At 41.8% G+C, this 15,586-nt stretch overlaps 1 protein-coding gene across 1 annotated transcript; it reads right to left on the bottom strand.

The window, feature by feature from the left end:
- Nucleotides 1-2,716: 2,716 nt before the first annotated feature.
- On the bottom strand, nucleotides 2,717-15,142 carry septin3 (septin 3). The gene is made up of 10 exons (XM_069166711.1): nucleotides 14,950-15,142; nucleotides 12,593-12,967; nucleotides 12,358-12,486; nucleotides 8,955-9,036; nucleotides 8,576-8,713; nucleotides 7,830-7,947; nucleotides 6,193-6,288; nucleotides 5,857-5,953; nucleotides 5,699-5,750; nucleotides 2,717-5,134 (listed from the first exon to the last, which is right to left on the bottom strand). Exons 2-10 carry the CDS (start codon nucleotides 12,963-12,965, stop codon nucleotides 5,005-5,007), a joined length of 1,215 nt encoding a protein of 404 aa, XP_069022812.1. The 5' UTR covers nucleotides 12,966-12,967; nucleotides 14,950-15,142; the 3' UTR covers nucleotides 2,717-5,004.
- Nucleotides 15,143-15,586: the final 444 nt, after the last annotated feature.

Raw genomic sequence — 15,586 nt, forward strand, 5'->3', positions numbered from 1 at the left:
CTGATCTTTATCTGAAGCAGCTTTTATGTCGCAATAATTACGACAATAATGAAATGTGCAATGAATTTTTTTTTTTTTTTTTTTTTGGGCCAATTCACAAATAATCATTATAAACGCGATAACGGTTGGTGTCAGAATGCCATGTGATATCCAAAATAGATCGATTTCATCCTCTCAGGAGCATGAATATGCCGGGTTCTTTAATGGAAATCTTCTTATTTTGTTTTCCTATCACAACTGCATCATGGTGGTGCTATACTAAAGACCAGAAAGTTATCTCGTGCAAAATCTCAAGTCATCTCAGGGCTCTTAGCTTAGTGAAGTCCTTCAACAGAACTTTACACCACTGTAAGCAAGAGGGAAAATCTATTGGAGAGAGGAGACCAAATTAGGGAGACAATAAAAAAAAAAAAAACAAGGGGAGAAAGAAGGCATGAAGTTAATAAAATGCAATATAACTGAATGCAGAGTGAAAGAGAGAGTAGAGGAGCTCAGGGCATCATGAGAAGTCCCCCAGCAGCTCGGGCCTAAAACAGCATGACTGAGGGAGGACTCAGGGTCACCTAAGCCGAATGCATTGGAGAAACACTGTAAAAGAAAATGCAAGAAAGGAAAACCTAGAAGAGATTTTACTTTTTTTTTTTTTTTCCCCCCAGCCTATTAACAGATTATTCAAGTCTTTCAAATTTACTTTCAATCTTGTAAAACCTATTTTGTTAGTTTTTAAGAATTCAAGCAGAGTTCAACCTTTCAAAGTATTGTTTTTAGTTTCGAAACATGGTGTGGCAATTATCCAACAGACCGAGAAACAAGAACACATACTTTTGGCCTTACTACGATGTAAAGTTGCTTGTTATAGTGCCACCCTCTGACTAGTAGGTGTAATTGCCGGGTAAATAAAAAAAACAAAAAACACTGTCAATCAAATTTGGTCGAACTTTCCACAAAACAGACAGTTACAACTGAGAAGAAGAAAGGAAATGTGAATGAACCCCAAAATGTGAACACCTTTGCCTTCAGATGAGAAAAGGAACAGGGACTATACCCGTCTCGATCCATTTACTCATCTCTCTGCTTGCCATACTTTTGATGAAGTTGCGTTCAGTCCTATGTATGCTACACACAATATTTTAGACACTGTATATAACATTTTCACACAGCTCAAGAGAAAAATCGCACAAAATTACAAGATACATTTTCTAATTACGTTGCAATTTAAAAAAAAAAGAAAAGAAAAGAAAAAAGGTCCGTCTCTTGTAATTAGGATGTTAAACCATATCAAAGCAGTAAATAGGGTAAAATATGTACATCGTTTTTCAGACGAATCCTCTCATTGTCAGGGGATCTTGTAAGTGTCCTCTCACCCAACAGGTTCTTCTCTGCGGGAGGAACAGCAAGAAAACTCTGTAAACATAAGACGGGCACTAAATAAAACCAGTCTGAACAAACGGATTTGTATCCACACGTTTGGTGTCAGCTGTGTGTTTCTGATTTCCACAAACAGAGCCCGATGATTTTATATAGTTTTATGGCTGTCACATTGGCAAGCCGCTGCCCTAATCTACCGACACGTCTTGCTGAGGAACAAACTGAACGTTTAACTGAAATCTCGTTTGTCAGCTCCTGCTGAATGCAATATGTGCCGAGTTGTGCGGAGAATTACTGAGAGCTGAAAGGAGCAGCAAACCAAAACCATGAACCGGGCCGTTGATTTCACGTGGAATCGAGAGAAAACATGAAATACAATACAGTATACTGCTTGGTCTGATGTCTGAGAACCAGCGTCGAGGTCTGAGGTCCAAAAAAAACGTTTGCGCACCATACGGAAGACCGACGCTGAAAAAAAAAAAAACACCGCCACTACAAACTGTGAAGGGTTCAGCGACACGCGAGGCACCAGCGCTACGGCACAATCCGGCATCAGGTGCACTCTGAATATTAGTCGTAAAGATCACGATGACTCCTAAAAAGCAGTTAATAAAGTGTCTAATAATCTACCCAGAGTCAAGACTCATTGTTTCAGACAAATGTACAGGACCCAGAGTGTAATGGAACCACGGAGAAACTTGTTGGTGGCACAAACAGATGGAAGAAAGATGTAAAAGCCACCGGAGGGTCTTTCCTAAAACCGGAACCACCTTGCTCGGGCTTCATTGTCGTAACTTCACTGAACACTGTGCTGAGTTCGGGATGTAGTCACTTTATTTCCTGTGAAAACTCATCATGTCATCGCAGAAGCTTGTTTCAGTGGAGCGTAATAACAAAAAGGAAGCTGTTCTTTTGCCGTGTAGCCAAATCAAATCAAAGTTCACTCGAGCAGTTTCTGATTGATATGAAGACTTTCTGCACCACACTTTGTCATTTTCTTGACTTATGCTCCCTCTGACCTCTATTGTTTGTCTTTGACAACAAATATGAACCCGTTTTTGAACAGTTGTGCTTTTATATATTAACACTGCCACAAGCTCAGAGAGCAAACAAAGATGTGTATAGTTTTCCTTAATTAAACTCATAGTGTCATTATCCTTAATACACTCGCATGCATTATTTCAGTGTTGAAAATCTGTGAAGCAACTCTTAAAACTGAGACTTATGAGCACACAAGCATGTACTAGAGCAATCACGTTGACTACTACTAACAATAGCAGAAACAACAATTTGAACATTCTGTGTAAATATTGATAATATAAATCATGAAATAATTTATCATTCTAAAAACATGGACATGTGCTTTTATTAAGTAAAGAATAAGTTACAATAATAAGACATTAAATAACTCCATATAACACTGGAAACTATAACTCAATGCGTCACAGCAACTTTGTGAAGAGTGATTATTGAATAAATTGACATTGTGCAATAGTACTGATTGAAGGGCTGAATGATAATGGGATGGTGGGCCGTCAGTTTCATTTCAGGAGTTAAGACAGCAGCACTTCACCTCATGTTAAATGAATTTAATGTACACGTCACACATTCAGAAATAGCAAATGTAAGTTGATGTGAGGTTGCAGTGATGGATGAACTGATTGACTGTAAAGCAGACAGGCAATATGGATACAGCATGCGCACACAAACACAGTAGAACCAGTTCTGTAACACTTTCAAATCTCTGCTTGAAAAAGCTTTGATGCACTAAAATCACAGACAATTATTATAATTTTGTTGCAGACATCACATTTCATATCAAAACCATACAAACATGTATGACTGTTTAAAAAAAATGACAATTTAAAGGAGACTGAAAAACAATTAATAGGTATTGAAAGATTTAATTACTTGGTAGTTTTGGCATATTTGTGCTCTGCAGACGGCTTCATGGCAGAACAGTATAAATGTTGAATTCCTGAAGAAACACTTGGTAAACATTTTTACATCTCAATCAATAAACTGATTTTGAACGATAACACTCGGACGTTGAGTGCATACAACTGGGCTCGTAACATTGTGGAAGTTTCTTGTAAACCTGATCTGGGAAGGTATATTGGTTCCCACCGACAGCAGTGGAGGACCCGAACTCTGTAAACTTCTTCAGGAAATAAGACTGAATTTGACATATTTGAGAGACAAATCTTTATAAAGATCTGAGCAGCTGGAGGGACACAAAGCTGGTCCAAGTGTTTCGCGTGGCAGAGTGCTGCCACCAAGTGGTGGACAGGAGGAAGTCTCAGTTGGCGACACAAAAAAAAAAAGAGTTCTGCTGTATTTACAAACACTTTGCATGGCACAAGACATCAAAAAAAAAAATATATGTTCAATTTTCACCTGATACGCAGAAAAGATCCACTGATTACAACAGTGATCAAAGTTGTTTTGGGTCAGAAAATATGCTTTTAATGAACGGCCACCGAGAGATGAAGAAATGTGCATTCAAAAAAACCTTCAAAGTTTGTACAGAAAATTGTGGTTCTGGTGATGACCATGTTTGCATCATTCCAGTATAGGAGGATTGTACGTAAAATAAGATTTGTATTGTTGTAATATGGATTAAATTAAACACTGCGGTTATTAAAATGGGAAAACATGTAATAGGATCCACCTGAGTCGAGAAAATAATGTGAGGTGTGACTGCAGCACCAGCACAAATGTAATCTGAAGTGAACACTACTTTCATCTGTATCCACTGTTTTCAAACAAAGCATGCTGAGCTGCATCATCCCCGACCTGTGTTTGTGCCATTACGGTGAATCATGGAAACACGGAATCTGCAGTATGCAGTCATTCACCCTGCGGACTCTTTAAATCACACACTCGCGCTGGTGCTCATATTCACTGCATTTCATGTGTGACTGATGCAGCAGCTTCCTCCAATCTTAGTATGCAGGTGCTGCGCACGTAAACTAACTCAAAAAAAAGAACATCAAAACTTAAACAGGGGAAGGAAGTCTTGGAGAAATTTTCCATTCATTGGGTTATTAAAGAAGACGGCACAGTTTATAATGTTTGTTAAGCCGTCCTGACAGCAAAGTCGCGGGGATTATTCCTTCAAACGAACAGTTGCTGCTGAGGATGTTAAAAGAGTCAACTGCAGAGCTGGCTCGTGCATTACTACTACACAGTAATTATGATTTTCATGTTCAGGGCAGATCACTTTGTTTGTCCAGACGCAGACGTCCGTTGCTACACGATATCCAAACTTTTAAATTAGCCTCTCGTACACAAAACAACGTGGCACTTTCTGAGCTTGTTCTACCTGCACGATGAGAAACGACAGGTTGTTGGCGGTAGATCAAATGTTGCCTTTAAATCATAAAAGGACTGACTGCGAAATGAGACCAGAGGGGTTTAATATGTGTGGTGGGGGGGTGACGTGGGGAAGAAGGTGAAGAAAATGGCGGGTGGGGTTTGGAGATGAAATGACACCGATTTTTACAGATCAAAATCTTTTCCCACGCATGCAGCAATGCTGTGGTGACAAAGGTTATAATATCACGTAGACTCGTCTATCAACTTCATTGCACTGTTTTCACTCACTCTGTCTGAACTACTGATCCACCTGAATGACTACAGGTTGCTTTCCTGGGACTCGTTGGAAGATATGGGGTGCAGTCCTCCATTCTCGTTCAGTCTCTTGGCACGGTACGTTTCATAGTGAATGTTATGGGTGACTTCCTTCAAATCCTGGAGGTGAGACCTGAGAGACAGGCATGTAGAAAACCAAGAAGTTACTAGATTTGCACATGTCATTTCAAACCCGGGAGGCATCAAGTTGATCGTGTCCGTGAATTAAGAGTATAGCGATTGTTGTGTTTTTGTTGAATACACCGTTGAGTTGAAATCATGAGTCAATGAACCGATTAGCTGATTTTCAAATAATCAGCGGCAACTATGATGGTTATCGCTTTATAATACGAGTTATTTCTTTAAACAGCGCTGGTTTCAGTTTCTTGACCTTCGTTCGCTTTCCGTGTCAGTAAACTTATTATCTTGTGTTGGTGAGCCCAAACAAGTCTATTTAGACTTTACCTTGGTGTTTTTCTTATTACGGTGTTTCCCTATTTCCAGAAACTTCATAGACACAGTGATTACTTAATAAATCAAGGCAGTACTGATTTAATCACCAGATTAATGCTGTTGTTAAAAATATTGTGATGCTGACAAAATTTATAATACGGCAAAGTTCATTTTCCTCCAATTGCTTCTTTATTCCAGTTTATTGCGTTTGGGATTTGAATATATATTTAAAAGACTGTTTTACCTGATCAGGAAATCTCTCAGTTGAGCAAACTCACAATGGTTTGGATTTTCAACTGCAAGAAAAAAAAAGAAAAGAAAAAAAGAAAAATCAATGACCGTCGACATCGTCTCCGTGGGAAACGCACAGAAAGCAATTTAAATAAAGAACTTTTCACTCACCTTCTACAATTCCCCATGCTGTCTCCCTCCCCAGCACTCGTTTGCCATTCACTTGATATTCTTTGTCACTCCCCACCACAGCAAAGGGCATCATCTCCTACGGACAGAGGCATTTCAACACGGTTCAGTGTGCCGAAAAGAGAGGTTCACGAGATGAAACGGATACACAACACGCCCCGGCGCCCTGACATTCTGCTGAGACGAGACGGCGCGTGTACGCCAGAGAGAAGACTCGGTCACTCTGGGCGGAGAGGAGGGTGGGAGAGACACATTTTCCTGCAGCGGAGGGAAATCGATGGACAAATGTCCCGTGAAAGGAAGAACAGAACCACTTACTCTGATCTTGTCATTGTCGCTCTTGTCCTCCATGTCCTCGTCAAACTCTTTCTGCGGGTAAAACTCAATCCCGCTCATATCCAGCTCCTTCCTTACCTGCACAACAAACCAGAGCACCTTGAAACCACCATGTATGCAACACTGTAGAAAGGTTGTGGAGTCTATAACCTACATGACACTAGAATTTGAATACAGACACCAACAGTGATGCGAGAGAGGTTTTTTTGGGTGGATGTACCAGCGCTGAAGATAAAGAATGTTCTGCTGTCGCCAACAAAACCTTTCTAGACTAAAAACAAAAAATAAGAATCAATATTCATTTAAGTGTACGGTATATTTAGAATACTTTCACCGCTTTACCTTCCTGTCAGACAGCCCTTCCAGAGTTATATCAATATATGCTCTCACCAGACCCCTTTAACCAAAGCAGTATTTTCCCAAACAGAACATGGGAGCTGCTCGTCTACCAAATACTTGATCCTGTATAGAACCTTTTCATGTTTGCAGTCTCCGAGCGCTTTACAGCGATTCCGGCTCACACACCAGCGGCAGAGCTGCCATGCAGGTGTTGCTCACCTTCTATGGGGAGCAACTTGGGGTTCAGTGTCATACCACTTGGTATTTGGACAGAAGGATCCAGGGATTGAACCGCCAAATTTAAGATTAGTGGGCAACCCGCTGACCTCAGTAACGTCAGTGGGGAAACCACGCCCCACCTACGGTATGTTCCCGTCTCTTCGACCCTCTGATGTCATCGGCCTTTTGGTTAGCATTTACGTACCGTCTCCCCCACCCTCGTGCCCATTGTCATGTAAGTGCCTCACTCTTTCAACGCTCAGGGTTCGGCATCACCTTCTCAGACTCACACTCTGTATAGGTGAAAGCTCACCTTTATACCGGTATAAAGTTCACATCAATTAAAACGCCAACTACAGCGACCTTCGGAAAAGGACTTTAAGGGATTTTCTTCAACACTGCCGTCAGAGCAGCAGCCGCCCGTGAGCGGGTTCACAGTAAACAAACGCACCAATCAAGGCGGCGGGAGACCTGCAACTGCTTTTGACAAGTAATCTGATGGCCTCCAAGAGAACGATATACCAGCTTCAGCTCCACATCGAAAAGGGCTGACGGCAAGATAAGGTGGTGAAAATAATCAAAATATAGCTAACACTTAAACTGACATTGATTTTTCTTTTAAGGGGCTGAAATATGTTTTGCTGCCGACCCCATCCACGTGTGGAACCAGCTTAGCTTCTGTGCCTGCGCAGCCGCCTGCTTCTCCAAACTGGGGACGTGCCGACCCGATCTACTGCAGGTACTCTGACTATGGAGAAGTACCTTCATTGGAAAAAAAAAATGTGCTATCCCTTTAACTACACGGTCAAACCAATATCGGCCGATATTGGCCAGTATTTTATTGTGAATACAGACAGTAGATTCACATGGTTAACAAAACATTTTTTACGTGAATCCAGTAAACTGAGCTGAATAGACCTGAAACGTCCTTGATCCATTGTTAATATAAAAATATTGACTGGTGCAGCTTTGAAGACCGACTAAAGATATATATATATATATATATATATATATATATATTGAGCGTGACATTTTGAAGTCAGATCATTGGTGACACTCACCCGCTGTTTGAACTCATGTCTCTCCTCAATGGTCATTGTGTCTGCTTTGGCAATGATAGGAATAATGTTGACCGAGTGACTCAAGTTCTTCATGAACTCCAAGTCCAGCTGTCGAAGACTGGAACCGATGGAGAGAGAAAAAAAAAAAAAAAAACGAGTCAGGAGGAAGATTTAGCAGCTGCGAATGGAGCGATAAATACTGGAAGAAGGCACAAGGATTTTATTTGTCGTATTTCATGTGCCTCTTTTCTCCTTGGTGTTGCAGCAATTACAAAAGATTTACAGTGTGAGTGTTTTTGAAGAGTGGGCTTATCGTTGGACAAAGGTTGTGTCTCAGTTCCTGTTTGCCTGCTCACACATCCTGTCGGTGTCAATTACACCGAGAAGAAGGATGAGATTCATTGGCAGTAATACACAAAAGACCGTATTCGTTTAATCATTAAAGAGCAATTTCACAGTTGTCAGTGGGAGCTAATTGGGACGAGTTCAGAGGGGCGTGAGGTGTGTGTTGGCTGCAATACAAAGCAGAACACGTGATCCGGGGCTTTGTTAATGTGAAATGAAATGTTTCTGGATAAAAGGACATGAACATTGTGTGCTGCATGTGCGTATGTGTGCAGTTTTCTTCCAGCACGAGTGCTCGTGCCGGCAGATTACTTAAAACAGATCCCTGTTAAAATGAGACACTTAAAGACGGGTTGAGTGATTACTTCACGAATCTGCAGTTCTGTCAAAGCGTAACTCACGAGTGTCCAGTTGGGGAGATGAAATAGAGACAGCAGTGAACCCTGGTGTCAGGGATGCGCTTCTTTCTGGTGATGTTGACCTCCTCCTTTAAAAACTTCTCAAACTGCTCATTGATATGCTTGGATATGGGCTCCCAGCTGTAGATACAACAGAACAGGTCAGTTTGAACAAAAGATCACTGGATCGAGAAAATAAAAACAAAGGTTTACGTGAGTAGGACCATTTTCAATATACTTTCAGGGAAATAATGCATGGCAGTGTTGCTAAACCAGAAATACAGTTTTGTAAGGGTGACGAGTGAAAATCCATTAATGGTAAAACAAGACTGTAATTATGACATTCATGAGGCTTAAATGACATTAGAGCTGGAAAACTCACCAGTTGTCGTTATTGATTTGGTCTCCAAAGCCTGGAGTGTCAACAACGGTCAGCTTCATCTTCACACCACCCTCTTCAATTACTATAAAAAAAAAAAACAGACACAAAGAAATGAACAAGATAAATCGTAGATGCTTTGTATGCAGAAACACGATAGATATTGGTGAAAAAGTACTCGTTGTCTTTTTTGACATATTTAAACGAGCAAACACGTGATCCTCTTTGAAACCGTGTCCGCAGATAACTCTTTCAACTCTCGGCGTCAGAGTTTGTATCTACAACTAGACAGAGATTGTTGCTGGGCAAAGAGTAGGCTCTTGCCTTTGTTCATGTGGACAAATCAAAGCTAGATTTGTTTAGCCACAGTAATAGTAGACGTGTTTGGAGCAGACCAAAGACAGCTTTTCAGAAAAACCTCAGAACAACTGTGAAGCATGGTGGTGGAAATGTTGTAGTTTGGGGATGCTATGCTGCCTCAAGGTCTGGGGAGCTTGCGGGCCTCGATTTAACTTTGAATTTTACATCTTATCAAAGAAAGTTTAAAAGTTAAGGCTGAAGTGGACCTTTCAAAAAAAAAAACAATGATCCTCAGTACACAAACAAAATCAGCAAGGAGTGGCACCGGCGAGAAGAAGTAGAGAGTTAGGGGATGGACTAGTCAGTACAAAAAAATGTGAATCCCATTGAAATGTTGTAGGAGGATTTGAAATGAGCAGAACATGCAAGAAAACCCTGTAACGTCTCGCAACTGAACAAATTTTGCTTGGAAGAGCGGTCACACACATTTCACCAAGACGATGCCAGAGACAGTTGGTGGCGATACATCTGAGGCCAAAGGGTGTACTTACTTTTTCCACAGAGAAAGATTACATCTATTGATATTCATGATGAATAAATGATTGAAAAAGCTAATTCTCCTTGTGGTTGTGTTTAAGTAGATCACATTTTTTCTGTTGGCACAGTTCCAAAGAGGATCAAGTGTTTGCTTGTCCAAATATTGGATGTACCTATTTTTTTTTTCCCCTCTTAACAATATATTTGATATCCAAAAATCAACACAGTGAACAAATGTTAGTGTTTGGAGCAAATCGTATGAATAGCTCCCGCTGTAGAAACACAGCATGTAGCCTGTACATGGTCTGACAGAGTTATGTAACATTTGCATGTGATGGCACACTTTCTGCTGTGTCTCCGGGCAGCATCGCTGACCGTCAAGAGCATAATAATGTCAGGTCACTGTCAACCGCAGGCGTTGTGTGCATGATCACGTAAACTGCAGCAGCCAAACACTGAGCTCAGGACGAGGGCTTGATAACATTCCTGAGTAAATGCCAGTCCGGCTGCTTTGTCAGTCCCAGATGCCATAAGGAGCTCAGTCCTGCATGCTTGCGTGCTGAACAGGCTCCAGACAGTTTTATAAACGGCACAAGTAGCTGTCAACCACAGTGACTGATTCGATACTAATATTGGGGGAGGGGCACCAGAGTCATTCATTTTCAAACACTATTCATCACGGCCTCCGGTTGGACTAATTTGCTCTGTAATGTAGATACATAAAGACGAAACAAAGATGATGGCAGGCTGTTGCTGCTTCACCTTGTTTAACCGAGCAGAACGATTTTACAGTTGCACGTCACAATTTTCCAATAAATCCTCTGGGATTCTTCATCCTACAACCCTGTTAGCAAACCACTAATTGAGCTATGTTCACCGCATTTAGTCAGTTGTCAAACTGGGCCGATGACCGTTACCATGGAAACACAAGTTCTGGGGTTGTCTGCCATTTCGGTGGCAAAAACATTTTAGGCTTAAAATTAGGTCATGTTTATTGTTTAACTTGTGTTAGCCTAGACAAACTAAGAAAGCCTCAATCTTCAGACCGGTCTCTCGTCTTTTTGTGAAGCTGTACCCTGATGTTAGTAAGTTAGGAGAATGCGGTACTTTTGTCAAGCTTGTGTCTCACTTTGAGATGTCCTATTGTTTTGACAAAAAAAAACAAAAAAACATCCTTTGTCCAGTGGGAAAAGCCCCGCAGTTCAAGTTATCACTCCAAGTATTAATAAATGTACAGAAAAAAGAACGCTGTCAGTGATGCATTGGGAATCCGTGGATCCAAGAACAGTCTGTACCGCCTGATGATGAGTAAATACTATTTGTCATGAAGTAGTCGGAGATGTCAGTCAGGAGATGAGACAAAAATGAGGTGCTTTTAATATCTTTTCCCTCTCTGCTTTGCCCTTTTCAAATTGGACGCCTGTCCGTTTAACAAATCCTGCTTTGTACAAAGTGAACTTTGCATCAGAACAGCAGAATTTCCTGATCTGTGAACAGAGATCCGTCATTTGTCGTTGATCTGTCGCCAGATTTTCATCTCGTACGTTTATTCATTTTAAGATATTTTGCCAAGAGGCCGGGACGAAAGCTTTTAGGTCGCTCGGTCAACATCAGCACCTCAGTTACGCACCATTCCGTGAGCGCTGGTACATGAGCATTGGCGATGACATCACGGACTCAAAACATGAGCAGAGAGCGCACAACAAAAGTTTGTGTCCAATTTTTTTGGGAGAACAAAAACATCGCAGGAAGCCCAATCTGGTTGAGTAGGGGTGTTAGGGATCAATGATCGTGTTGTTGAAGGTGAGATTCTTGGGTTTTCAATGTCCTCATGAGCAGGCACGTTGTCATGTTGGAGAACCGAAGTGCCATCGCGCAACACTTTAGGTCATTTGCACTAAATGTTTTCCCTGAGACATCTCGGAACGTCACAGTAGATCTCGGTGTTGACGATCTGACACTGGAGGACGAATTCACAACGCTGTAAATGTCAAAGAAACCCACCTGGCTTTTTCAGTTTTGGACAGTAATGTTCTGCCCCTTTTAAAAACGTCATTGCTTTAGTTTTTTTTTTAAGCATTTCAAAGGTGTCTGTTACCAATTTCCTGAGTTGGACAGCTCAAGTCCATGGCGAAATCGCAATTGCATACGTACAGTACCACTGCTGATAAAAACATGATACTCAGGTGGAAATGTAGATGAGGCATGCAACTTGGAATATTGACAAATGAAGGTTATGGCTTCATTTCAAAACTTTTTGATTGTGATACTTTATGATATGTGGAACAATTATTACAGAGCAATAAGTCACTGAAGCAAATTCATTTTCAGTAACGAGCTATGACAGCAAATGGACAGTCCAAGTAAAGAAATGATGAAGTGCATTTAGGAAAGGCAAAAATCGATCGATGCATTTGTAGCTGAGCTGGAGATAAATGATGAGCTCTGTTAGCAGCAGTGATGGGCTGTAAGTAGGCTTTTTAAGAACGCAGTCACAGGTCGGTAGTTTTCTCTGTCAAATTAAATGCTAATAGAACGAACGGGACCTCTGTCCCGTCCCTGTACTCACCATGAGACACCGACTTGATCTCCACAGTTTTAGGGATCTTGCCATCATGGGCCCAGGATGGGCTCCTCCTGCTCACCTGGGACTTGAATAAGGTGTTCACCAGAGTTGATTTTCCGAGACCACTGTTACCTGAGATGAGAGGGAAAGGGGAAAAGAGAGGTGGCGAAGATCAGAGAAGAGAGAGACACAGGAAAAGTCCAGGTACAAAAGAAGGCCAGAGTCCACTGTGACTTACCTACTACCATGATATTGAAGTCAAAGCCTGTCTTCATCGTCTTCTTCCTCATCTGCTCAATAATGGTGTCAATACCAATGTACCCCAGCAGAGCGGATCCCCCACTGCAGCTGTGGGTGTTTCCGAGACTGTGACTTCCGTTGTGTGCCGAGGCGTGACTCACAGCGTGGCCGACACCGTGACCGACGGTGCTGACTGGACCGTGACTTCCGATGGGAACTGGAATGGCACTTGGAGGGTGAGGAGAGATGCCCGCCGCCAAACCCAGGCCCTGGGGCGGGACGGGGCTAGGCGGGGAAGGAACCGCCACATTTGGGGGCTTGGCAGGGACGGCTGGCTTGGGTCTAACCTCTGGAGGAACTACGTCTGACATGTCTACAGAGGAGGAGAAAGATGAAAATAAATCACATTGACAGAATGACATGGAAGTAGGCCAGTGGAGCAGCTGATGCTCTCCTGACTCTCCCTGCTCGACGAGGAGGAAATGAGTTGTTGCAGGAAGTAAAGGGTTGGTTCACTCAAATGTCTAAAAACTCTCATGCACATCTCACCACACATTATAGTTTAGGTTTTATTTGCTTCGGTATTGAGATATTTGTTTCTATCCTCAGAGTTACAGGGGGAAATATCTACAAAAAAAAAAAAAAAAAGATTCCTGAATTTAATATAACTGGAGATGCACCAGCCTTATGAAGTGAATAAGATATTAACGGTTCCACGTCATATACAGTTTCCTCATCTGTGACATTAAATTGTGTTCCACTGGTGGAAATCCACAAAGCTAATTAAAAGCCACAGCAATCACTGACACCTGCATAAAAGTGTTATTGGATTTAAATCTATGACGTTTATGTCAATAGATGCTCATAGAAATGTTGTCCGTCGAATATTAAAAGTTAAGCACCTGAATGTAAATGATGGGTGAATATGCAAATAACTCATAATAACTACAATCAGGTGATTGTTTAACATTTTTTTTTATGAAAAAAATGATGAGCATCATCACATTTTATGAACTTTCAACTATTATGATGAGCATCATTTCATGCTTAAATCCAGTATAGGTCAGGCTATTAAAAGTCCCATTGATACATTCATGACTGTACATTTTTAATGCTATAAGTCCGTGTGCCGTAAATTTAATTAATTAGCGACTGAAAGATAATTAACAGGTAACAACTCTGATAATTGGTCAATTATACAAATTTAGTTTCCATGCGTGTCAAATATTGAGTTTCAGCCTCTCAAAACTGGTTTCGTCACTTAATGATAAACAATTAATTTGAGTTGTGGGGCATCAGTTGAATACAACATGGCAGTTAAAGACATCACTGACATCCCAAGACATTAGAAACTTGTGGCAGGCATTTTTTTTTTTTTTTTTACATGATCTGACATTTCACAGACCAGAGAGAGAGAGAGAGAGAGAGAGAGACATCAATAGTGAAACAAATCTTCATTTGTAGAGAACCGCAGCCGAAACCATCTTCATTATCGAGGTGGAAGAAGAATCTCAGACACGGGAGCTGAATCTCTAAAACTCGGTCAGAAACCCCCCCCCAAAAAAAAAAACTCTCGGCACGTCTTTGACACCGCCGGAGATGAAGTGAGAGAGAATACGTGGCGTGAACGGAGCCCGTAAATGAGGCAAACGGCGCAGGCGGATGGTGAAAATAACGGGGCACGAGGCTGAGCCGAGACAACCTCAGCCCTGCGTGGTCGTACGCGTGGAGCGGCCTGCCGCCGCGCTTGAAGTCAGCTCGGCCGCAACCGTAGATGTGGATCGTACAGGTCAGCGAGGCAGTGGCTGTCACTTTGATTCACAACGCTCAGTGGTCGTGCAGCTCCGCTCCGCCCACCGGCTGCCCTCTTGCTCCTTGCAGCACACACACACACACACACACACATATATATATATATATATATATAGTGCATCCACAGCTCACCATTATTATTTCAAATATTATTATATTTTCAGCTAAAACGACAGGAAAATCACACGGGACGGTTGAGCCGTGCAGGACCTGATGATGCTCTGTTGACATGCAAAGCTGCAGTCTGTTTTTGTTAACGTTTAAATAATCCCTCAAGCACTTTAATATTTGGAGGCAGACCATTTTAATTGGCATCCGACGCAACAACAACAACAACAACAACAACAAAATAAACAAAAAAAAAGAAAAACCCGCGGCTGTCGCACGTTTTGTCCACAACACACGCGGTGGTCTCCATCCCAGCCCGGTGTCGACTCCATTGTCTCCAGTCACGCTGGGTAACAACGTTAACGGCAGCTGCGTTAGCTCGCTGCTAACAGCCCGCTAACGGTCGGCTCGGCGGCGTCTCGCCGTTCAACTGACCTGCAGAAACGCGCTCGAGGAGAAGAAAGCCTGTTCTCGCTCGTCTGCTGTCGCCCCGGATCCGAAGGAAACAAATAAGCGTGTGTCCGATAACGAAGGTAATAGTGGTAAAGAAAAAACCCAGGAGCGGTCATGTGATGAAGCCCGGGTACCTCTCCTCTCCTTCCCTCTGGCCCGGAGCCCCCCTTTTTCCGTTGCCAAGGCGACAAGAGGAGAGGGAGTGGGGAGATGCAGTGCACATGCGCAGCAGAACCTCACCTCAAAGGGATTTTTTTTTTTTTTTTTTTTTTTGGTACAGTGTCTTCTGTCAGTGGTACAGGCTATTTATAGAGGACAGTTTGGACGGTATAATAATTAGGTAAGAATAAATCCAATTCGACATTAAGATGGTCAGAACACTTTGGAAAAACATGCAATACTTCAGTGTAAAAACATGATTTTCTTTTGTGGAGGTCCAGCCGTATGTAATTTAAAAAAAAATAATACTTGTTGTAGAGCAAGAATGACCACTGGCATTGTCATAGGTTTATTGAAATACTATTAATGCTTCACCTTGTATGAAGAATTTCTTGGCAAAGTGGAAATAACTACTTTCTATACAGTAACACATTATAGTTATAAGGCCTTCTTACTGAGC

This window comes from Embiotoca jacksoni, unplaced genomic scaffold (genome assembly GCF_022577435.1).
Source record: "Embiotoca jacksoni isolate LCO1_2020_lvr unplaced genomic scaffold, fEmbJac1.0.p SCAF_4, whole genome shotgun sequence".
Lineage (NCBI taxonomy): Eukaryota > Metazoa > Chordata > Actinopteri > Embiotocidae > Embiotoca > Embiotoca jacksoni.

What these genes read in the sequence shown, in the direction of transcription:
- septin3 (XM_069166711.1), bottom strand. Translation starts at nt 12,965, where the DNA reads ATGTCAGACGTAGTTCCTCCAGAGGTTAGACCCAAGCCAGCCGTCCCT. An exon ending in GACATGAGTTCAAACAGCGG is followed by an intron (nt 6,289 to 7,829) that starts GTGAGTGTCACC and finishes TTTGTTGTGCAG; the next exon opens with GTAAGGAAGGAGCTGGATAT. An exon ending in CTGAGAGATTTCCTGATCAG is followed by an intron (nt 5,135 to 5,698) that starts GTAAAACAGTCT and finishes CCTGTCTCTCAG; the next exon opens with GTCTCACCTCCAGGATTTGA.